Below are 24,699 nucleotides of genomic sequence, written 5' to 3'. Positions count from 1 at the left end.
AAATGACAAGCAAAAGAAAAAAGGTTCTTTAATGTACAAAAATCAGCAATATTGAAAAATTGTTAGAATGACAATTTAAATCGCATCGAATCGGGACAAAAGTACATCGTCACAGCCCTGCATCTTATTCTGTATCAAGACCTGCTGTAATAGATGAATTTCTCCAATGTGAGATCAAATAAAGTCTAAGTCTCTATCTTTCTTTGTTTATGAGGGGCCAGTTCGCTTCTTTTGGGCTTGTTTTAATCATAGACTGTAAATAAAGATATAGAAAGCTTTTAATCCGACCGGTTGCTTGTTTTTCTCGCAAGATCTGGCAACACAGGTGCGGGTTAAACGGCAGTAGAGACACTTCCTGTAGAATTGCTCCTTTTATTTTGATTTGAACTCAAGTTCCTCTCAGATAGTCGTTAAGATACGCGGTATTAACTTGTTTAGCCTACTGGAAACACTCAAGTTAAGATAGTTTTTGTTTTTTAGTCATAAAAGTGACTGTTAGATAAGGAGCACTTTACTTTGAAGGGCACCGCAGGAACAGGTTTGTGGTGTTTTTGTTGGTTTTCATGTCGTCCAAAGCACATTGTGTCCTGGAGCTGCGTGTTTCTGCAGCCAGTGGTGCTTCACTTTCACCAGCTTTTCCTGCATTTGTTGCAAGATTCCCTCCAGCTTGTGGTTTTTAGGCACCTGGTTTCCTTCCGACAACAAAGGTAAGAACTAAACTGGAACTCAACCGGAGTCAACATGAAGTTTTGTTATTTAACTTTTTAAATTTGGTGAAATGTCTGGAAGGTTAAGCCAGCTAACATAGCCTGCATGTGAGCGAGGATGTCCCAGAAGCCACTTATTGAACTAAAAACGATCATTTTCAGTGATGAAGTCGCTGGAAGAGTTGAGATTCACCCAAAGAAAAGTTGATGTTTGATAAAAATCCATTTTGAAACTAAGGTAAAATATAATAAAAATGGAAAGTTACTACATTTGCATGTATACTAAGAACCGGAACAGTATAAATGGAAAAAGCATTTATTTAATCGATCTGATTTAGGACTCCATAAATCATGCTTTAGTTTATTATAATTTTATTTTGACAGCTGTATCCGGAAGTGTTGTATTAACCTTTACAGATTGACATTAATGAGCTTTTTTGGCCTGAAAGGTGTCACCTGAGATGACCAAAATTTAAGGATCAAACTAAATGCAGCTCCGTTATATTTAACTTTATATCAGACATGTGTTTAACAAACGTCTCCATTTAGGAGTTTTTAATCAAAGTTAGGAGTTTTAACAAAGTTTGCACGTCCTTCATCTCCTCACCTGGAATTAAATTTATCTGTGTGAAGACACTGTTGAGGGGGTTCTACTGAACATTATAAAACTGGGTGTAAATATATGTTTTATGTTGTTTAACAGTTAAATAATGAATGTTGTCGTGATAAATCAGTCTAAGGATGGATTTTATTCAAGTTTATTTAAGTTTTTACCAACTTTCTCTTTCGTGTCTCTTTCGTGTCGTTTTCCTCAGGTGAGACGTCCAGCTTTGCCTGTAAGAATTAATGTGCCTGAGAATCCGACAGTTCAATGGCTACCTCGGGCTCCACCTCTTGTGCCTCCATCACTGCCATCGTGCTTGAGGGTTTCCGTTATGAAACCAAATACGTTGTGCTGAACTACCTGGGAATGCTGCCCACTGGTGGATCACAGGCGACTGTGGATCAAGGTGAGGGGAAAGACTTGGCCTGTGCGTGCACAGAGCACGCCTGTAAAGTTGTCACACATGGTTTCAACGCCAAGTATTTGGAGCGTGCAGGCATGCAGCCACCTGTTGATGGCTCAGTTTAGCTCGCTGTGACTTCGGCGTGGCGGACGTGGATTCAGAAGACGGGAGAGCTCACGTCTGTGTCGACAGAGTTTGGAAGCAAAGTTGTTGTCATGTGAGGCACAGCTTGGTATTCCAGGATTACGTCCAGATGGATCCTCTCTCCAGATGCTTTTACATAAACCTCATGCTTGACCTCAGGATTTAGTATATTTATTTAGATCAGATTCACTTTTTCATCCTGTCCAGCTTTGCCTGGCATGCAGAAGAAAAGGACGACATGTCTACACTCTGGTTCTTCTGGAACTCTGCAGATGTGTCTGTTATGCAACGGGTGCGAAATAAAGAGTTAAAGTAAATTCCAGGTGCAGTTTATTCTGCTTTTTGTGTCAAGCTTTGGCTGCACAGCGGCGAAGTTGAAGTGAGCAAAGAAAGAGCTTTTTTTTTTTTTTTTTACAGTCGTGGTAGTTTGGGAGAAGAAGAGAAGAGGTGGTGAAGATGTAAAATAAAGCAGATCTGTGAATCTTTATTGTTCTGTGATGTTAGAAGTCGGTGAAGAGGGGCGGCGGAGTGGTTGATCCCTGCTTTCCGCTCGACCCGGTCCAGATTCTGACAGCCTGTCATGTGTGATCACTGTCGGATTGCTCACACGCCATTGGACTGAGGCAGAGCAGCGGTCCGGCTTGCTGTCCGGCTGAATGCTGAGGCAGCACCAAGGCCGGGAGAGGCCAATGCTGATTCTCAGGGTGTTTGTGTGCAAGCTGGACCGATGGAGTCCAGCCGATACAACAAAACCATTAAAATGACTGAAAAGGTTGTAATTTAATGAGTCTCACATTAAATCGCTGCTGGTGACACGTAGAGGTGTGAAAATCTAATTGAAAAATAAAAAATCTGGATTTTTTTTTGCTTCATAACTTTAAAATCGATTTTTTTTTTTTTTTTTTTGTTAAATCAATTTTTTTCAAATAAATAAAAATAATCCATTATACATTTTAAAAAATAATTTTTATTGTTTAAAAATATAAATAATTATATTATTATAATAATAATATAATAATATAAAAATCAAATATCAGGATTTATTGCTTCACAATTTTAAAATCTTTTTCTTTTTTCAAACAAATAAAAATAATCCATTATAAAAAAATTAATCATTTTTATTGTTTTTATTGATCTTTTTACTTGTCTTATTGGGCATCATAGGAGCAGAATGATGGTCTGGCAACGTTTTGGTTTTTTTCATCATTGAAATTAAGAAAAATGACCAGCAAAACAAACAAAAAAAAAAAAAAGTTTTATACATTTATTTACATTTATTTCTCCCGTGGGCTCACCATCTGCGGGAGGAGCCGTAGGGGTCGGGTGCAATGTGAGCTGGGCGGCAGCAAGGGGCGGGGACCCTGGCGGTCCGATCCCCGGCTGCAGAAGCTGGCTCTAGGGACGTGGAACGTCACCTCTCTGGTGGGGAAGGAGCCTGAGCTTGTGCGCGAGGTTGAGCGGTTCCGACTAGATATAGTTGGACTCACCTCGACGCATGGCTTGGGCTCTGGAACCAGTACCCTCGAGAGGGGCTGGACCTTCTTCCACTCTGGAGTTGCTCATGGTGAGAGGCGCCGAGCAGGTGTGGGCATTCTCATCAGCCCCCAGCTTGGTGCCTGCACGTTGGGGTTTACCCCGGTGGATGAAAGGGTAGTTTCCCTCCGCCTCCGGGTGGGGGGACGGGTCCTGACTGTTGTCTGTGCTTATGCGCCGAACAGCAGTTCAGAGTACCCACCCTTTCTGGGGTCCTTGGAGGGAGTGCTGGAGGGTGCTCCTTCTGGGGACTCCATTATTCTGCTGGGGGACTTCAATGCTCACGTGGGCAATGACAGTGAGACCTGGAGGGGAGTGATTGGGAGGCATGGTCCCCCCCCTCTGAACCCAAATGGTGTTTTGTTATTGGACTTCTGTGCTCGTCATGGATTGTCTATAACGAACACCATGTTCCAGCATAAGAGTGTCCATATGTACACCTGGCATCAGGATTCCCTGGGCCGCAGTTCAATGATCGACTTTGTAGTCGTATCGTCGGACCTGCGGCCACATGCCTTGGACACTCGGGTGAAGAGGGGGGCGGAGCTGTCAACTGATCACCACCTGGTGGTGAGTTGGCTCAGATGGTGGGGGAGGAAGCCGGTCAGAGCTGGCAGGCCCAAACGTGTTGTGAGGGTCTGCTGGGAACGTCTGGCTGAGTCCCCTGTCAGAGCGAGCTTCAACTCCCACCTTCAGCAGAGCTTCGAACATGTCCCGGGTGAGGCGGGGGACATTGAGTCCGAATGGGCTGTGTTCCGTGCCTCTATTGCTGAGGCGGCCGGCCGGAGCTGTGGCTGCAAGGTCGTTGGTGCCTGTCGTGGCGGTAATCCCAGGACTCGTTGGTGGACACCAGCAGTGAGGGATGCTGTCAAGCTGAAGAAGGAGTCCTATCGGGCCTTCTTGGCCTGTGGGACTCTGGAGGCAGCTGATGGGTACCGGCGGGCTAAGCGGCATGCGGCTTCGGCCGTTGCCGAGGCAAAAACTCGGGCATGGGAGGAGTTCGGCGAGGCCATGGAGAAAGACTTCCGGACGGCTTCGAGGAGATTCTGGTCCACCATCCGGCGGCTCAGGGGGGGGAAGCAGTGCTCCATCAATACTGTGTACAGTGGAGATGGGGAGCTGCTGACCTCAACTCGGGACGTTGTGGGTCGGTGGAGGGAATACTTCGAAGACCTCCTCAATCCTACCAACACGGCTTCCCATGAGGGAGCAGAGCTGGTGGACTCAGGGGTGGACTCTCCTATCTCTGGGGCTGAAGTCGCTGAGGTGGTCAAAAAGCTCCTTGGCGGCAAGGCCCCGGGGGTGGATGAGATCCGCCCGGAGTTCCTTAAGGCTCTGGATGCTGTGGGGCTGTCCTGGCTGACACGCCTCTGCAGCATCGCGTGGACATCGGGGGCAGTACCGCTGGATTGGCAGACTGGGGTGGTGGTTCCCCTTTTTAAGAAGGGGGACCGGAGGGTGTGTTCCAATTACAGGGGAATCACACTCCTCAGCCTCCCTGGTAAGGTCTATTCAGGGGTCCTGGAGAGGAGGGTCCGCCGGATAGTCGAATCCCGGATTGAGGAGGAGCAGTGTGGTTTTCGTCCTGGTCGCGGAACAGTGGACCAGCTCTACACCCTCTCTGGGGTCCTGGAGGGGGCATGGGAGTTTGCCCAACCAGTCTACATGTGCTTTGTGGACCTGGAGAAGGCATTCGACCGTGTCCCCCGGGGGCTCCTGTGGGGGGTACTCCGGGAGTATGGGGTACCGGACCCCCTTGTACGAGCTGTCCGGTCCCTGTACGACAGGTGTCAGAGCTTGGTCCGTATTGCCGGTAGTAAGTCGGATTCGTTTCCGGTGAGGGTTGGACTCCGCCAAGGCTGCCCTTTATCACCGATTCTGTTCATAACTTATATGGACAGAATTTCTAGGCGCAGCCGAGGTGTTGAGGGGATCCGACTTGGTGGCCTCAGGATTGGGTCCCTGCTTTTTGCGGATGACGTGGTCCTGTTGGCTTCATCTGGTCGTGATCTCCAGCTCTCGCTTGAGCGATTCGCGGCCGAGTGTGAAGCGGCTGGGATGAGAATCAGCACCTCAAAATCTGAGACCATGGTCCTCAGCCGGAATAGGGTGGATTGCCCTCTCCGGGTCGGGAGTCAGGTCCTGCCTCAAGTGGAGGAGTTTAAATATCTCGGGGTCTTGTTCACGAGTGAGGGAAGGATGGAGCGTGAGATCGACAGACGGATCGGTGCGGCGTCTGCAGTAATGCGGGCTCTGCGCCGGTCCGTCGTGGTGAAGAAGGAGCTGAGCCAGAAGGCGAAGCTCTCGATTTATCAGTCGATCTACGTTCCTACCCTCACCTATGGTCATGAGCTGTGGGTCGTGACCGAAAGAACGAGATCTCGTATACAGGCGGCTGAAATGAGTTTCCTCCGCAGGGTGGCCGGGCTCTCCCTTAGAGATAGGGTGAGGAGCTCGGTCATCCGGGAGGGGCTCAGAGTAGAGCCGCTGCTCCTTCGCATCGAGAGGAACCAGTTGAGGTGGCTCGGGCATCTGGTCAGGATGCCTCCTGGACGCCTCCCTGGTGAGGTGTTCCAGGCACGTCCCTCGGGGAGGAGACCCCGGGGAAGACCCAGGACACGCTGGAGGGATTATATCTCTCGGCTGGCCTGGGAACGCCTCGGGATCCCCCCACAGAGTTGGCAAATGTGGCTGGGGAGAGGGAAGTCTGGGCTTCCCTGCTTAGGCTGCTGCCCCCGCGACCCGACCCCGGATAAGCGGCAGAAGATGGATGGATGGATGGATGGATGGACATTTATTTTGTTTTTAATCTATAAAAATCAGCAATATCGAAGAATTGTGAGAATTGCGATTTAAATCGAATCGGCACCAAAAATAATCGGAATCGAGTCGGTACAAAAGCGTATGGTGACAGCCATAGTGCACACGCCTGTGCAGGTTTGTGTCTCCTTTTGTGTGTTTGCTTCGTTCACGGCTCATTTCACCCCCGCAGGGTGGAGAACTGGTAAATAATTACTTTCAACATGAACCTCGTGTTTATGATGCAGCAACGACTCGAGTTTGACACGCAGTGACGAAGGATTGCTGAGCATGTTTACGTCACGCTAACAACAGGAAACGGTGGTCTCAGGCAGGTCGAAGCCACATGCGTGTGATGAAGGTCAGGTTCAGGTGACTTTAGCATGTTGATCTGAAGCTGAGGGATTAAAACGGGCGGCTGACTTGAATCCATAGCTCTGTCAGAACAGTGAAGCAGAACTGCACGATAACATGCACGTGCTGCGTTTCTTACATCAGATGGAAGTGTGTGAGGAAGCGTGGCGGAACCTTCAGACTCAAGTCAGTTTGTGGTTGCCACGGCGCTTCCAGGGTTTCGTATTACTCGGATAAAATCTTGATTTTGTGACCGCGATGGAGGCGTCCGATAAATTCCCCGTTCAGGTGACACAAAGGCAACACAGATGCAACATAAAGAATAAAATGTTGGTTTAATTATGGACACAAAAAGCGTTGCAAGCAGTCAGATGTGCTTAATATTTTGTTAAATACTTTGCAGGTGAATCCTGAAGTGTGTGTGTTGAAAGGATCCTGTTGGTTCAGTTGGACTTTCTTTGTTTCTTTCAGGAGATGCAACGAATGAGAAGGTCGGAGAGATGAAGGAACGGATAAAAGACGAGCTGAGGCGACTGGAAGATGAAATTTCTGCCGGTAAGTAGAAACACGCCAAAGTTGTCGCCAGCGTGTCGTCAGCGTGGACATATGTCATGTTTGCTGTGTCGCATGACGAAGCTGCAGACCAGCCTGCAGGCTCAGCGTGAGGATGAGGAGTTTTCATGAAGGAGTGATGCGTTGGGGTGAGGTTAGTTTATCAGACGTTAGAGATGATCCCTGCTGGATCCACGCTGATGTAACCGTCGCCGTGTCGTGTGCAGGTAGTTCAGATCTGATGTGTCTGAATGCGTGAAATTTCAGCGAGCATCATGGATGAATCGCAGCGCTTCTCTGCTCTGTTTTGTGGCGTTTGCAGCTTTTTCCAGCTCAGGTTTCGACCGGCTCACCTCTCCGGTGTTCAGTCCAGCCAAACCCGACAGCTCCGTTGAAGACTGCCTCGCCGCTGTTGGAGACAAAGTGGCCCAGGAGCTCGACACACACCTGGCAGCAGCCGTGCAAACGCTCCTCACGGGGTGAGTTTTTCTCTACAACTTCTCCAGAATGATAAAAGTAATTTTTACGTCACTTTCTGGCCTGAAAGTCGTGTTTCGGACGGGATAGATGGTGCTGTGACATCATGTATCATAACCAGACGAAGAAGTGACTCGTTGTGTTTATGAACCAGAACGTTCAGCAGATGATCAGATTCATATCTGATGATATGAGATGATGGATAACGCTCGATAACGCCGTCATGTTTCAGACCTCTTGACTACCAGCGGTTCCGAAGCACAGTGTTGGATCTGGGATCACACACACCAGGAGGCTGGAGTAAGGTGAGCCATGACTTCTGCTGCGACTCCTCTGATTCATGCAGTGAAGAACGTTTTTACTTTATTTATGAAGTTCTATCAGTGAGTTTGACACCGCCGCCTTCCTAATGTCTCGCCTTGTCCTCTATGACCACCTCCAGGTGCTCGTACCCCTGGTCCTGCTCCAGGCTCTGCAAAGCAGAGGCCAGCCTTTGACAGCTCTGCTGGATGTGGGACTTCGCTGCCTGGAGGAAGAAGAGGCTGACTTCATCATCCAGCAGGGAGGATGGGTGAGTTCCTGACGGTTTAACGCTGGAGATGCATACAAACCTGGAAGAAGAAGTCATGTCATGTGCAGCTTTCCCACAACGTCACTGCGCCCGTTTACATGCACATAAAAAGTCTGAGGCCCGCTGATCCCAAACCATGTAGACGGCAGAATTCAGATTCCTCCCATCTAGATCCGTTTCACCTTTTTACGTCCGCAGAGCTGCGTCCCTTCTTCCAAATTCAGCTTCTGTCGCAGAGAAAATGCAAAGTTCTGATGTTTAAAATGGTTTTCCTGAAGGACACTCGATCATTAAAGTTCTAAGTTGAGGCTTGAAAACTGTTGACAGAGAATTAAGATGTTTTAGGCGTCAAGGCGCCGACATGTCCCCGGTTTCTGGCATTCTTCACCGATACGGTGCTACGACATGAGGAATGAACTAAAGACTATTTAGTGGTGCAGTTCATTGTATTGTCAGCGGATGTGCAGGAGGCGGGGGCAGGAAAGGTTCAGGAAAACATTCAGCTTCAAACTATTTAACTATATTAAACTTGACAGTTTATAAAATCCGTTGAGTTGAAAATAAATGTATGAAAATCTAAAATCACATGAAGGAAACTTCAAGCAAGATGAAAACATCAATCTGTTAAAAATGAAGGATGGACTCGGCGTATGAACAGAAGGACTAAAAGGCTGGAGTGCAGGGATGTCCTGCAGGTTTTCCCTGCTCCAACACACCTGACTTATATTTTATCCAACGGCCTATGAAGTACATGGAAAACCTGCAGGATTGTGGAGCTGTAGAGGTTTTATTCATTCTCAGCCAGGAGGTTGCAGCGCTTTTCGCTACATGCAGCAGCAGTTTGGCCCACAGTCTTCATTCTGCTCTTCATCATCATCATCTTCTAGTGTAAGTGCATTAAAAAGGTGGAGGAGGAGCAGGAGCAGCAGCAGCAGCAGCAGCAGCAGCCCATGTGGACGTGTGTTTGTGATGAAGCCGGTTTTTGGGAGTTCCTGTAAACCACTGCAGGTTTAAACTCCTGTCAATGTATTTCACAGCTCGACTGTCAGAATTTCGTTTAGTTTTAACCTCGGTAACAACTGGCTTCTTCTTCTGCGATGAGTGCAAACGGAGATGGAGCGTTGAGGGGGGGTGTCCTGCTGCCGTTCAGCAGGGATGCGAGGCGTAAACCGACCACACGGAGGCAGCGGTGAGCTGCAGTATGACCACAGATCTCTCTGTTAATGACATATAAAGGTGATTAAATCATACTTATCAGATTTCTTTATGCTACACCTCAGATACAGATAAAAACAGCAGGACATATGTGTGGGTGGGGGGGGGTCAGACACTCCTACCAGCTGGTCGTTAAGCCGATCCCAGTTCTCATACAGAAACAGCTTTTTATGTTTAACATTTTTCTCTGCAGTGATGTCTTTCATAGAGCAGCAGCGTCCTGTAAATATGTTCACGCTGATGAGGAGTCACATGATTAAAACTGTCAAACCCCCCTCCACATTAGACAAGCCTCCTCCCTGTCCATTTTTAAAACTCATCTTAAAACCTATTTTTATTCCTTGGCCTTTAACCCAACGTCAGACAGTCAGTGTGCTTTAGTTTAGTTTTATTCTTACTATTTATTCAGTTTGTTTTATTGTTTTATTTCTGTATTCCTTGTATGACCTGTTGTTTTATTGTCTTATTTATTTGCATTTAAACTGTTTTATTCTGTTTTTATTTTGGCCGATTGTGTTTCTACTCTGGTTGTTTTAAAGGGCTTTATAAATGTAGTTGAGTTGGGATGACTTAACGTGTTGTCGCCATAACCTCATGATCTGCTCAGTTTCATACACTGGGATGTCAACTGGCTTTAAACAAAGCGGCGTTCTTGCTCGGCATTACGTCACAGCGGATGAGGAGATGATGGGTTCGGACAGGATCAGCAGCGGCGGGAGGAAGAGGAGGGAGGGAGCGACCATGGGGAGGCTGATGGAAAGGGAGGGAAGTCAGAGGGGAGGGGTGAGAGATGTGCAAGTCCCTGCGAGTTTGACAGCTGCTCGCATGCACACTTTCCTGAAACGGCTTCCCACCTCCTCCTCGACTCGCTCGGCTCCGGAGCTGAAAGGCAGCGGGTTCTGGACTTTGTACCGAGGTAGGATGTTTCACTGCGCAGACCGTGATGTCACTAGTCCGGACGTGTGCGTCGTTCCCGAGAAAGAACGGCGTAGAAGTGGCAAATTCTGGGATGCGGACTGGTAATATGGCCGCCTGATGCCTCTGCAGCGGTCGCGCCACTGTATGAACGTTGCATTAGTTTTAGATGCACAGCGATCCGTCTGTAAAGCGTAAAAACAGAACCTAGGTGCAAAATTAGGAATAATTTAGAGTTTTTTTCTACACATTTAAAGTATTTTGTATTAATCTACGAGATTAGATTGTAGAATAAGATCATAATAATCATCAGTCCTGTTCATACTGGGAACACTGGTATGACACATAAATAATAATGGTGTAATGACCTCAATGTGGTGTCCACTTCATTAGGCAGGAACAAAACTGCTCGTCCTCAGACGGAGCAGCAGCGCAGGCGGGCAGGCGCTGGGTGGGGTGCACGGGAAAACCGGCCTACATGGTGGGAGAGGCGCATCGGTCTGTGCTGCTGCTGCAGAACCAGGCGGCCTCCTGCTGAACCCAGTGACCCCCCCCCCCCCCCCCCCCCGTCCACCACTTCATACTGCAGCTCTCGTGAGTTTGACGTAACCTGAAGCCTGGAATGTGAAAGGGACCTTTTTGGCGAGGAGGAGGAAGGTGATGATGATGATAACTGCGCTCTGCTTGGTAGTCAAAGCAGCATATCTCTGTCAGCAGTAAAATGTTTCCCGGCCGCTCGGAGACAGATAACGTTTTCGGACCAACGTGGCGTCAGGGCTCCCTGTCGGGGCGCGTCACATCACATCCTGTTACAGCGCGCCTCCGTGTTGTGTAAGCACACGCTCGCCAGCTTCAGGGGGAAATATGTGCATCGCGGTGCGACTGAAGCAGCACGGCACCGGACCAGAGGGAAGCGCCGAGAAAGACCCCAAAATAACTCTTAATAACCTTCTAAAAACATCCTCACCAGGGACTGGGCTGACCCAGTTGTGGCTCGCCGCAGCACGCCGCCTGGCTGCTGATGTTAAAGCAGAGAGGCGGGCATCTGTCTGCCTCTGTATTCCTGCTACAACAAACCCCGTTGGTCATGCCTGCACTCCACAGACCTGCAGCAAATCAACAGGCAGCGAAAGCCGCCTGTTTCCATGAATAGCCTGAAATGTTACGTTGCCAGATCAGACTGTCGTTCAGCTTGAGTTTAAGTTGGACTTTGGTCATTTGGTGCTGATCCGGAGCCCGGCAGCGCTCCGTCAGCTGCCGGATGACCTCCTGGAATCCCTGACTATTAGGAACAGCGATGACGTAATCCTCACAAATGTCAGCGATGTCCTGCTTCATGAACACGAGCTGAAATAATCCCAGAGCTGTAGGACGGAGGAGCGCGTTTGCACGGGAAACGTTTGCTTTTCGAGGCAGCTGATGTTTTGGTTTGCAGGTTTGTAGCACGCCAGCTATTTGACAGTGCTGTGTTAATGTAGCAGGTATTTGCAAAGTGACTGAACTTTGCTGTTTTTATGGCAACGGGACCGTCTGGAGTCAGGAAGGCTCTGAGTCAGGGTCCGGCTGAGCTTGGTGGTGGTGGAGCTCAGACTGGTTGGCTCTGGAACAAGAATGTGCTCGGTGGTTTTTATAAGGTTTGTCTTGGCGTGACGGTGGAGAAACGAGCCTAAAGACATCAGTTCGCTCTTCCTCTTTTGGCACGGCGAGAGGAAGGCGTTACATTCACCCTGAGCAAACTGGGAAGTCTTACCTTTTACAGGTAATGACTTGGTTTTGTTTCATACTTAAAGTTGTTGTGTTGAGTTTTGGCTTGTTAGAAACTCTGTCATTAAGATTTTACGTCTGCATGAAGTTAAAACTAGGCACAGCTCTTGGTTGTGGCTTTTGTAACGACATGGCAACCCTGCCTTGCAGCGTTGGAACGATGGGGGGGGTTGTGTCCAGAGGATGGAGGATTTTATGAAGTACTCCTGCTCTTCATCACGCAAATCAGCTTATGGAGGAAACCAGTGTTGGGTAACGGTGGAGCGCTGTCAGATTTTAATCTCTGCTGCTTCCCAGAAGCTGCCGTGTGTCCTTGGAAAGAAAATGACCTCCAAAGCTGGAAGGTTATGGAGAAACGACGTTCTTCCTCCTGGTCATTTCCATCGGATGTTGTGGTGTGGTTGTCGTGGCAGCAGCTCCTTCCTGTCAGGATCTTGGACGTCAGGCGGACTCAGTCCCCCGTCTTGTCCGACCAGCACCTCGGTGCTGTGTGTCAGAATGAATCTTGTCCGTTCAGATCACACCGGCGTGACGCGGCGTGACGCGGCGTGACGCGGCGTGACCGTGACTCGTTCCAACATGGTGACATGTGAAGGCCTGTCAGTGAGAGCTTTACCTGCTCTTGTCTCAACAGTTTGCTCTGCGAGCCTGCTGAGGTGTGTGTGTGTGTGTGTGTGTGTGTGTGTGTGTGTGTGTGTGTGTGTGTGTGTGTGTGTGTGTGTGTGTGTGAGAAAGAGAGAGACTTCTCTGCTGTTTTTCCCAGATGCAGCAAACACCAGGATGTGAAATTCCTCCGCTGCTTTGGCGGCATGAACCGACTCCAATGATCCTCCTTTCAGCTCGCTCACAGAAAACGATTCATGGATTTGAAATTTGATGAATTAAGTTCGGAGACAGTTTTTATTTTCCTTTTCTGGCAACAGCGGCGTTCCTACTCTGGCGTTCCTACTCTGGCGTTCCTACTCTGGCGTTCCTACTCTGGCGTTCCTACTCTGGCGTTCTTACTCTGGCGTTCCTACTCTGGCGTTCTTACTCTGGCGTTCTTACTCTGGCGTTCCTACTCTGGCATTCTTACTCTGGCGTTCCTACTCTGGCGTTCCTACTCTGGCGTTCCTACATTGGCGTTCTTACTCTGGCGTTCTTACTCTGGCGTTCTTACTCTGGCGTTCCTACATTGGCGTTCCTACATTGGCGTTTCTACTCTGGCGTTCTTACTCTGGCGTTCTTACTCTGGCGTTCCTACATTGGCGTTCCTACATTGGCGTTCCTACATTGGCGTTCCTACTCTGGCGTTTCTACTCTGGCGTTTCTACTCTGGCGTTCCTACTCTGGCGTTCCTACATTGGCGTACCCCGACATACAGGAACTCTTCCACTTGGGACAGGACCTGACTCCTTGTTCCGACTGAGGACCATGGTCTCTTGTCTCTTTTCCATCAGTATCAGCTTGCCTCAACGTAACTCGCGTCGACTCGTCTCAACTTGGTCCTGTTTGTTTTCCATTATTACCAGGTCAAAAAAGGGCGGGGTTTGTGTGAAATCGCTGTGTTGTCAGTTTTGTGCACGACAAAAAAAAACAAAAAAAAAACCCGACATGACCAAGCCAATATATCTGCTACTTGGTCTGTTGCTAGTTTTAGGCAACAAAATGAAAAAGGATAGTGTTTACTTGCCAATTATAGCCTTTAGCTTAGCTAGCGCTTAGAGCTAACTTATATTAACTGATATTAGCCGACATTAACAGTCACACAAAATGCAGAAGAGTATGAAGCCATCATCCATCAGTAAAAAGCTGTTATTATTGTTATTATTACTTCAATTTATGTATTATCTCCTCTACACCCTATAATAACCAATGGAAACAATGGAAATCCACTCACCATCCACCAATAAACTCAAATCAACACCAACTGTCTTCCCATTGCTCGCCGGTCACTGACCATAAATAACATCCGTTAGTTGGAACCACTTCCAGTCTTGTCCGTTTGAACCACTCCGACCATTGTGATCCTTGACCTGCTGATACTCACTTTGGAGTTTTTTATAATAGTAATAATAATAATAATAAAATGTATTATTATTATTATTTGTTGGGCGCCTTTCTACACACACGAGGTCGCCTTACATCACACATGATAAAATTACATTAAAACAAGTTGAAAACAAAAAGCATCAAAACAGACATTAAAAGACAATTACGAGTGAAGTGAGTCGGCTTGTCTGAACAGATGAGTTTTGAGTCTGTTTAGACAAGTCCATCCCCATTCAGCTTCTCTCGACGCTGCTGGAAACTCCTTTGGGACCCGTAGACATTGAGTCGGAAAGCTCTTGATATGTTTTTCCATTTCGTGTCGCTCCATCTGGCTCCCTCTGTATCGTTTCCTCAGCAACCAAGCAAAGAAATGTCTCCACCTCAGAGTTGGACCACGGAACAGACTTTTATAGCGCCATTACTTGGTGTAATGTAAACAACTTGCAAGTTGGAGTCGCTCTTCCAATGATGTCAGTCCCTGACCTCAGATTGGACGAGCCTCTGACCAATAGCGGCGTGCAGTCTGGCGACGTCACACACAACCTGACTCAGCTCGCTTAGAACCCCGGCTGAGGAGTTACAGAAAAAGTTCCGGTTAACGGGGACAAAAGCTGCGTGGGAAACCCTCCAAACCGAGTCGAGTCGAGGCGAGTTGAGTTGAGACGAGCTGATACTGATGGAAAAGCGTTATAAGATTTGGTGCAGAATGGTGCCAACAGTCTCGATGTCGTATCTCAGAATGCATGTCAGATCAGGTTATTACAGTAATCTGATTACTCCCACATATAGCAGTGATGCTCATGTAAACAGGCTCGATGTTTTATAAAAAAAAACAAAAAAAACAAAACCAAATTATCTGCAAATGTCTTTAATATTCACAAAAAAATTGTTATAAATATCTGCAAATGAGGTTGGTGATGATATCCAGTAGGACTGTGACAATTTATTTGTCCTGATTCGATTCCAATTTTTGGGGTGCTGATTCGATTTAAATTGCGATTCTCACAATTCTTTGATATTGATGACTTTTGTAGATTAAAAACAAAATAAATGTATAAAACTTTTTTTTTTTTTTTTGCACCTCATTTTTCTTGATTTCAATGAGGAAAAACACAGTAGCCAGACCATCGTTCTGCTGCTATAATGGCCAAGTAAAAAGATCAATAAAAACAATAAAAATGACAAAAATTTTAGAATCGATTTTTTTTTTTTTTAACAAAAAGTTGATTTTAAAATTGTGATTTCAAAAAATCCCAATTTTTTATTTTAGATTCGATTTTCCCACCACTAATATCCAGCCCAAATTATCACAATACTGATGCCAAAATATTGTTTTTTTTGTAATTATTTTTCACTCTGGTTAAATTAACACAAAAGGACTTAAAGGGTTGTAAATAAAATGTGCCAAAACCCCAAAATGTAGTCGACGTGTTCATTGTTTGTGCTGATTTATCAGAATGTTATTTGTGCTTACATCCTTTGGGAAGAAGAATAAACATTCTTACTACAGCGTTTCCCGATCCTGGTCCTCGTAGACCCTGCAGGTTCTGGTTCCTTCCAACTCCACCACACATCCATCGATCCATTTCCCTAAACACTTAGTGAGGTTCAGGGTTGCAGGAAGCTGGAGTCTGTCCCGGCTATCAGTGGGCGAGAGGCAGGTAAACCTGGACAGGTCACTCCATCATGCCTCATTCAGATTAATTAAGCTGCTTGTCAACTTAATTAACGAGATGTTCAGGTGTGTTGAAGTAGATTTGCCTCTAAAACATGCAGGGTGGTGATCTCTGAAGACCAAGATGGACAAACGCTGTTTTAAGACGGTAATTATCAGTACTAGTACAGCTGTGTTCATATGTCTTCATCCCCTTTCATTAAAGAAAAGGCTGAATTTACAACAGTCACTCAAATAACTGGAGACTTAAAAAAGGAACAATAACTAAAAATTTGCAAAAATATAATTTAGTAATATAAGACACTGATTTTTCGTTTAATTGAGAACAAACAAACAAATGTGTCCTGGACAAATGAGAGACTTTTCTGTTAAACAGTGGGACAAAATACCTGTCAACAGGTGCAGAAGTCTGACTGAGAGGAACAGAAAACACCTGACTGGAGCGGAAACATTAAAGGATTGTTCAACTAAATATTACTTTATGACTGATGGAATATGTAATAAATTATCTTATTTGTTTGCTTTTTAAAAAATGTATTTCTATTGAACCAGTATTAGAAAATAATGTCATGGTTTTCATAAAATTTTTATTTATTATTACTTAAGTCAATTTCAGCTTATTTTACAGGCAGCTGTTTTTTTCCTTCTTTAATGAAAGGGTATAAATAAATAAATATGAGCACAACTGTACATGCAAATGCTGCAGATGTCGTAATAAACCAGCTGTTACCGTCAGTCTGTCGTCTGGTGAAGCGGTGAACTGGGTCGCCGGCGATCACATCCGGTGGGAAGGAGAGGTTTTAGCATGTTTTGCTCCTGCTTCGTGTCCACATGATGTTACATAATCAGAAATTTTGTTGCTGGTCGGTGGCAGAAAAGGCCAAACGGGGCATCAAGTCCGGTCTCGGAGATCTACAGTCCCGCCATCTTTTAGAACACACCCGAGTCAAACGCAGATCTCCACCTCTGACTCTTTAGCAGACAAACTAATTTGCATTTATTTTTGCCGTTGCCACAGGGGGAAATATTCAACCTGGTGCCAGAGGAGGAGGCGCGTGGCGTGACCATTGCTGAAGACAGCAACGACATCTACATCCTCTCAGGGGAGCAGCATCCCGACCAGCTCAGCCCTCCGTCGTCGCTGCTCTGCACTGGAAGCGGCAGCGAGCAGAGCTCCTGGCAGACGGAAAGCTTACCCGTGTCTCTGGCTGGACACGAGTCCTGGGCACAGGTCGGCGCAATGGACCCCGAGGACGTCAAGAGCCTGGACAGCAATGAGGGCGTGGCCCTGGCTGAGGAGCGAAGCGAGAACAACTCGTCCAACTCGGACATCGTCCACGTGGAGCGCGAGGAGCTGCTGGAGGAGGGCGGTGAGGCGGGCTCCATAGAAGAAAGCATGATGAGCGTTCTGGGCACGGAGAGCGAGCTGGCGGAGCTCAGGGCAGAATTCGGGGACCATGTTCCTACCATGCCAACGCCAGCCGGGGCAGATTCCACTCCACCCGCATCCCTGATTTCATTAGAGCCGGTTGTGGTAGAGACCCCCGCAGGCTTGTCTGCAGAATCTTCCCTCGTCTCCTCAGAACCAGAGCTGCTTCCTCCTGTCCTACAAGCTCCTGCTGCTCCTGCTGCTGAGCCTGCTCCTGCAGTAAAACCAGAGCCGGAGCCTGAATCAGCCGCCGCCGCCCCAGTACCTGCCGAGGTGGCTTCTCCATCTCCAGCCAAGGAACTTCCAGCAACACCAGCAGAGCCTGAAGCCTCATTAGAACCAGTTCCTGAACCAGACCTGGAAACGAAGCCCGTCACTGTGCCTCCTGAGCCAGAACCAGAGGCCGCGGCAGAGCCAGTTGCCACGGTAACCGCACCAGCAGCGTCTGTTGAGGAGCCTGTGGTCACGCTCGTACAAGCCTCTGTTGTAGAATTCCCAGTGGCTCCTGTAGAGGCACCAGTTGTAGAGGCACCAGTAGCTGAGGCACCAGTAGAGGAGGCACCAGTAGAGGAGGCACCAGTAGAGGAGGCACCAGTAGAGGAGGCACCAGTAGCTGAGGCACCAGTAGCTGAGGCACCAGTAGAGGAGACACCAGTAGAGGAGACACCAGTGGCTCCTGTGGAAGCCCCAGTTATTGAGGCCCCGGTGAAAACCCCAGTGAAGGAGGCTGCGGTGAAGCCCGATCCAGCAGAAGAGCTTTTGCTGCTGGTCTACGGAGGCGCTGCACTGGTGCTACTGGTAGCTGTGGTTTACGGTGTCTTAAGCTTCAGGAGGAGATAGAAAATAATAAAAACAAAAGAATAAATGTTGAATGGAAGCGCATGCCATGTGTAAAGATGCATATAGTCCTGTACATGTGAGGGGTCTTTGCACCAGACTAGTTTGTTTTTGTGATTGTGAAGGTGGAAACTCCTCAGCCAATCAGCTTCACAGCTGCTTGGTTCCACCAGAACAACCTGCACTCCATCATCTGTTTCCGTTTTCCTGTCGGGTTCGTTTCACAGCTTCGACTCCATTTAGGAGAAAGTGTGTCTCATCTTTCTGTCAGACTAGTTTTCAGTTAGCAAACCCACTAAATCCTCTTGGATAAGGTCAACCTGGAAGTCAATTGTCACTGTGTAACTTGGTTTTTTTTTTTTAACACTTCCTCTTTCTGAGCAGCATTTAAATTTAGATTTCCTCATAACTGGAGGCGTGAATCAAATGTATGATGTTAAAATGTTATGAATGATTTTTGGTTAAAATGTGAAACGGCTTCAGACACAGTCCAGGAATGTTTGGGCTACGTGTGTTACAGGAGGGACGTGTTCTGCCTGCTTTTAGTTTATTGTGAATAAAAAAACATTAAAGGTCTTTGCAAAGGGATGGAAACATTGTGTGAAAAGGTGGTTAGCATTCTGCAGAAATGAGTCATTTGTTGTGACCTGGATGTCTTTTTTAGACTTATGCGTCACTATGAACTGCTTCATGCTGGCGTTTTCTCTGCACTTTGTAATTAATCTGCAGGATTAAAACGCATTTTTGGCTGAATTACTGGCAGCATAACTCCACTTCCCTTGTCAGGAAGCCTTTTAGTCTTCGCTGCGTACCTGCTACCTGACAGGAAAGCAATGTCGTGCATCTGCCAAGTGGAAAAGAAGCCTGAGCTACCGTGAAAGCAGATTCCAGTTCTAGTCACCAAATGATACCCTGGAGTTTATGAACTGGTTTCAGAGTCATCGTTATGCAAAGTATGATGGAATCTCCCGAGTCTAACCTGCCTCTCTCTGGAAATGAGTCAGGACAACGGCCAACTTTTCAGCCACTCTTCTGTTTCAGGGTTTGGTGATACGACTGGATAAATATGCAAATAAAAGACAACAGCGTGACGCTGCACGGCTGGGAAATGTCGTGTAAATACGTTTGTGTCAGAATAAGCTTAAATGATCCTGCTGTTAAAGGGAAGTAAAATGCAGAAGATTGATGTTAAAAATGCTGCAGACACTTTATACCTGAGGTTTTCATCAATATTTCAAATAGGAATTAAAAAAGGGGAAACAGCTCATATGATCTTTAGTGGTTTATTTACATCCTTTCATAAACATACAAGCACAACGCGTGGAGGCAGAAATTGATGACTTCATCTTTGATCATGACCACAGACGTCCTGTTGGTCCCCAAACAAGCAGAAAAATCATTTGACATGTATAAATGAAAAGAAACTGAAAGTTCAAACATGTAAAGTAATGAAAACAATTCAAGTATCGGACTGAATTCTTACTTCCCTCTTTTTAAAATGGGATCCTTCACACAATTCCCTGAACTCCTGTCGTCAGTGACGTATTTTATGACCAACGAAGCTCCAGCTTCCAGTCCCAGAGGTCTGCTGAGCAGATGGTGTTTCAGGCTCGACCCTCACCATTACTTCCTCGTAGCTCATAAGTCACCTGGCTCCCCACGGCAGAGAAAGTGCAGCGCCGTGTTGAAGAGGCACCTCAGCAGCTGTGGCGTCTGCTTGCACACGCGCTTCACCACGGTCAGGGTGAGAGCCACCATGACTCGCTCCTGGGACAGGTTCTCCAAGCCCACACTTTGCCTCATGGCCCGCTCCACCTCATGCGAAAGGTGATATTTCCACTCCTGACAGGCAGACACAGAGACAGCCGGTGACTTTCAGGACATCACTCTGATGCTTCTAATGCAAACCCAGGAGGCCATCATGCTGATGAAGCGGCGCTGAGAAAGCTACGGATTAAATGTAGAAACTTATTCCATCGTATTAAAACTGGATCATTGTTTTACTTTCAGTTTCAGAAACCTGAAGCTCCAAGCAGACTTACCGCCAGGGCCGGATTAAAAGTGCACAGGCTCCTGGGCCTAGAGCGTTCCAGGGGCCCCCTTCCTCACCGCAACATTGTGAAAATTGTAAATGATAAACTGAAACAACATTTCCAACATCTCTCAGCCAGTGGTACCAGTAGACATTGTGGTGTAACTATCTGGCTTTTATGTGCATTTTGTTTCATGTCCGAACTGCTGGCGTATGTCCCGACTGGGCCTGTGGCCATAACGCCCGTTGGGAAATCCAGCCGTGCTTACCGCAGGAGGAGAGTCTGTGATGTTCTGGCTCAGGTTCTGGGTGGCACGAGCCACAACGTTGTGGTCAAACTGGGCTGCAATCTCTCTCAGCCCTTCCGCCACCTCACGAAGAGCCACTGCAGGGTCATCTACAAGTAAACATGAAACGGTTCAGCCCACAACATGTTTGTGGGGGCACATAAAAACAAAATAACATCACAGGAATGAAAACTAAACCAGCTGCAATATTTGGCATTGCACCACAATTTTTCAGCAGTCAAAATATAAAGTAGTAATTGCCTTTGCCACAGTTATTACTGGCATGCTGGTACTTCTTAATCTTCCTCCAGCTTTTAAATTATGGTTTGTTGATCTTTTCCGTCATTTAACACTGGAGAAAATAAGATACTCTCTAAGAGGCTGCGTTATCTGGCAACCTATTTTAGATCAGATTAAAAAGGTGGATCCCTCATTTATCTAAATAATCTTTAAATTATTTTTGTCTCTGTAATTTTTTTCTTTATGGTGTAACAGGGTGGGTTTGTTCCGGGGAGTTACACACTATTCACAAAAAGTTAGGGATATTCAGCTTTTGGGTGAAATTTCACAACAAGCCTAAAATGCATTCAATCCTGTACAGGTGAACTTAATGTGATCTTCTCTAAGCTTTTAAATGCACATGTCCAACTGTTAAATGTTTCAATAAATTTTGCACAAGTTGCTGTTCTCTAACAAGGAGCTTAACGGCAAAAATCACGGCAGGTGTGTGATCCTTGAATTGACCAATAAATGTCCTGGTTCAATTAGAGCTGGTGTTCAAACAGTTGTCCTCATCATGCTGTTCACATTTTGACATCATGAGACCAAGACGACACCTAACAATGGAACAACAGTCCCTTGCCATTGCGATGCTTCAAACAGGACGTTCTCAGACAGAAGTGGCCACTGAGCTTGGAGTGTCACAGAGTGTCATCAGCAGGTTGCAACAGAGATATGGAGAGACTGGAAGAGTCACAGAAAGGCCTAGAAGTGGACGTCCTTTGGCCACATCCCGTGCTGATGACCGCTACATTGTGAACACTGCCCTGAGAAACCGGATGATGAATGCCACTCAACTCCAGGCACGTTTAAGAGAGGTGAGAGGCACCCAAGTGTCACGTCAGACCATTGGAAACCGTTTCCATCAGCGTGGTCTGCGTGCTAGACGACCTGCACGGGTACCTGACCACACCACCAGGCACAGGCATCATCGTCTTGCATGGGCCAGGGAGCATTTACGCTGGACGAGGAACCAGTGGGCCTCAGTGCTGTTCTCTGATGAAAGTTGATTCACACTGAGCAGAAATGATGGCCGACAACGATGTTGGAGACGTCAGGGAGAGCGCTATGCATCAGCCACTGTTGTCACCAGGCCAGCTTTTGGTGGTGGCGGTGTTACAGTGTGGGCAGGGGTGTCCACTTGGTACAGAACTGCCCTACACTTTGTGAATGGTACAGTGACAAGCCCATACTACCTGAATAACGTCATTAATCCAGTGATTGTGCCCCTACATGAACAGCACAGGCCTAATTTCATCTTCATGGACGACAATGCTCCTGCTCATCGAGGCCGCATCATCAGGGAACTGCTGTTGGAGACTGGTGTACCTCAAATGGAATGGCCTGCACTCTCTCCAGACCTGAATCCCATTGAAAACCTGTGGGATCAGCTGAGCCGTCGTGTAGAGGCTCGAAACCCTGCACCCCAGAACCTCAATGACCTGAGGGCTGCCCTTCAAGAAGAGTGGGATGCCATGCCTCAGCAGGCAATAAGTTGCCTTGTGAACAGCATGAGACGTCGTTGTCAAGCTGTAATTGATGCTCAAGGGCACATGACGAGATATTGAGACGTTCAAATTTTTTGTTGTGGTCTAACTACCATTGTTGTTACCTTTTGTGTTGAATGAATTTTTTGAGATGAGGAAATCAGTAGTGCATCCTTCTACTTAAATGTCTTACTTTTATGATATTATATCACTGTAGCATGAACATATTGCATTTTCCATAAATTTCACCTGAAAGCCAAATATCCCTAACTTTTTGTGAGTAGTGTATATTAAAAAAGATGACTGTATTGTATTTTCAAAATTATGTCTAATTAATTTTTCAATCAAAAAAACTTTGAACAAAAAACACAAAACCAGCTGGCATGAAATAATTCCTGGTTTCACACCAACTTGTGTGGTAAAACAACTTCTAGTTTCAGTACCAGGTTTAAATGAAGTAAACAAACTGTTTGATTTGTGTGTGATTAGATAAAATCTGTGTGATTTTATTGATCCAGCATCTTACGGGGCCACTGCAGATCCACCTGGGGGCGTAACGTTGCCAGGTTGCACAGGTTGCTCTGAACGCCTCCGTCCGTCTCCAGACAGCCATCCAGCAGGCAGTCACTCCCCTCTCCGTTGGAGTTAATATCCCGGGAAAGGTTGCGATCTCTGCCCACGAAAAGAAGCTCCTTGCTGTAAACAGAGTCCGTGCAATCCGCTTGAAGGAAGGCGAAAATGACAGCTGCTGTCTTCTGTTCATTTCCCAGAAATCCATCCTGTTCCATTGGTGTTCTCCGGACCGGTTTCACACGTAAACAAGGTCTGAAAGCAGAAAACCAGCTGGAACCAGTGCTTTAAGTGGGCCGGTATGCAGCAGTACGCAGTACCGGCACTTTTAAATTCGCTTTCTTTGTGTACTGGGTCTACTTTTTACAATGTATGGTGCATACCGGGACTTTTACCGGCTTTCTTCAGCAACCAGTATACCCTCCTACGACTTCACCACATATTACAACTTATATTTGTTGATTTTAATGATAAAAAAAAAAGACTCCTCAAAAGAAATGTATTGTTAAGACTACTTACCAGTCATTTACTACACCAGACAATGAAGGTCAGATGCTGCAAACTAAGTGTACGGCTGGTCAGTATTTTGAGTTTTTGAAGATTATTGCTAGATTAAAGTAAAATATTGCTAAGTGTTATGGACCAGGCCTAATGCTGTGAAAAACATATTTCACAGAGGAAAAGTGTAATAGTAATACACTGTTAAATTAGTCTGGTAATAAGCTAAATAAGTCTAAATGTAGAACTTTTTTTGTTTTTAACCCTTTCATGCATAGTGACCCTGTAGTGGGCATCCATTTACAAGCCTTGTTCTTTCCCATTTATGAATCAGGAGGGTATTTTTGTAAATAAACCACTTCAGTGGATGTGAGTCATCCAATTCGTTTCCACTCACTGGAAAATAAATAAATATATGATACAACTGAATGTAATGCAATTATGCAACTTTGCATTAAATAGGAAAAGAAAATGATACAGCAGTACTTTATAGAAGTTTTACATAATACAAGAATGATTATATGTTGTTCTATAACTATTTTATATATATTAAAGTAAATCATACAAAATTCTAAATATCACCAGTTAACAAAAAAGTATCACTGTATATTTCTAGAGGTAAAATGCTGTATTTATAAAAAATGTTGCATTTATTTTATTAATTCATGCAAGGAAGGGTTAATGAACTTTAAGTTTACGTATTTACTTTTCAGTGTTATTTTTAATGTCCAGTAATAAGGCTTGAAGTTCATTAAAGTGTCTCCATGGCACTTTGAATTTGGCAAATGTGGATTTATCATTTTGTCATTTCTGTGCTATAAAACTATTAATCTACAGATCAATTTATAGATCTACATGTATCACCATGTTTTTGTCCCATATTTGCATGACGAACTAATATATATATATATATATATATATATATATATATATATATATATATATATAAACAGACAGCAAGTTATTAAGGGAGTATTTTATTATTTTTTGTTCTTATTTTGTTCCACTTAAAGCACAGAAATAACGACTTTCCAGAAAAGTAGCGCATTTAAAACTACAAATATTAATGTATTAATACGGAGGGATCTAAATAGTTGAGAATTAGAACCACGTTACATCCAAGAAATCAATGTTTTGTCAAACTTTGCTGCCAAAACGGGAAAGATTACTCCGGGTTAGGCTAATGCTAACTTTCGCTAACTGAAGTCGGCTTTTGAATTGCAAAATAAAAGTTGTAATTTACGTTTAAAGAACGACAAAACTAAATAAAACTAAATTAAAGATTAATGTGAACAAATGGCCAGCTTACTTGTTATCCTTTTGTCTTCCACAAGCACTTATTTCTTACAAACTTCCAGAGAGTCGCTGCTGTCGGAGCCGGTTGCAGCTGCAGCTCTTAAACGCAACGTGTCTCCTCCCATGATGCCTTCAAAGACCGTCGGAATTTACATAACCGCGAAGCAGGATACAACGTTTCTACCACAAAACACTTTTTTTTTTTTTGATAACTCACATACAAGTGAATATATGCAATAT

At 45.8% G+C, this 24,699-nt stretch overlaps 2 protein-coding genes across 2 annotated transcripts; one reads left to right on the top strand and one right to left on the bottom strand.

Annotated features, from left to right (window-relative positions):
• The first annotated feature begins 570 nt into the window (after positions 1–570).
• Positions 571–19,251, top strand: bcl2l13 (BCL2 like 13). Its single transcript, XM_079250526.1, has 7 exons — positions 571–707; positions 1,523–1,717; positions 7,016–7,099; positions 7,419–7,575; positions 7,806–7,878; positions 8,016–8,144; positions 16,763–19,251. The coding sequence occupies exons 2-7, from the start codon at positions 1,579–1,581 to the stop codon at positions 18,011–18,013; spliced, it is 1,833 nt and encodes a 610-aa protein (XP_079106652.1). The 5' UTR covers positions 571–707; positions 1,523–1,578; the 3' UTR covers positions 18,014–19,251.
• Positions 19,252–19,449: 198 nt separating this feature from the next.
• On the bottom strand, positions 19,450–24,557 carry bida (BH3 interacting domain death agonist). Its single transcript, XM_079250536.1, has 4 exons — positions 24,473–24,557; positions 22,622–22,920; positions 20,312–20,439; positions 19,450–19,852 (listed from the first exon to the last, which is right to left on the bottom strand). Exons 2-4 carry the CDS (start codon positions 22,881–22,883, stop codon positions 19,649–19,651), a joined length of 594 nt encoding a protein of 197 aa, XP_079106662.1. The 5' UTR covers positions 22,884–22,920; positions 24,473–24,557; the 3' UTR covers positions 19,450–19,648.
• Positions 24,558–24,699: the final 142 nt, after the last annotated feature.

Source organism: Telmatherina bonti (genome assembly GCF_933228915.1).
Source record: "Telmatherina bonti genome assembly, chromosome: 2".
Taxonomy (NCBI): domain Eukaryota; kingdom Metazoa; phylum Chordata; class Actinopteri; order Atheriniformes; family Telmatherinidae; genus Telmatherina; species Telmatherina bonti.
This window is presented reverse-complemented; position numbering and strand designations above follow the sequence as displayed.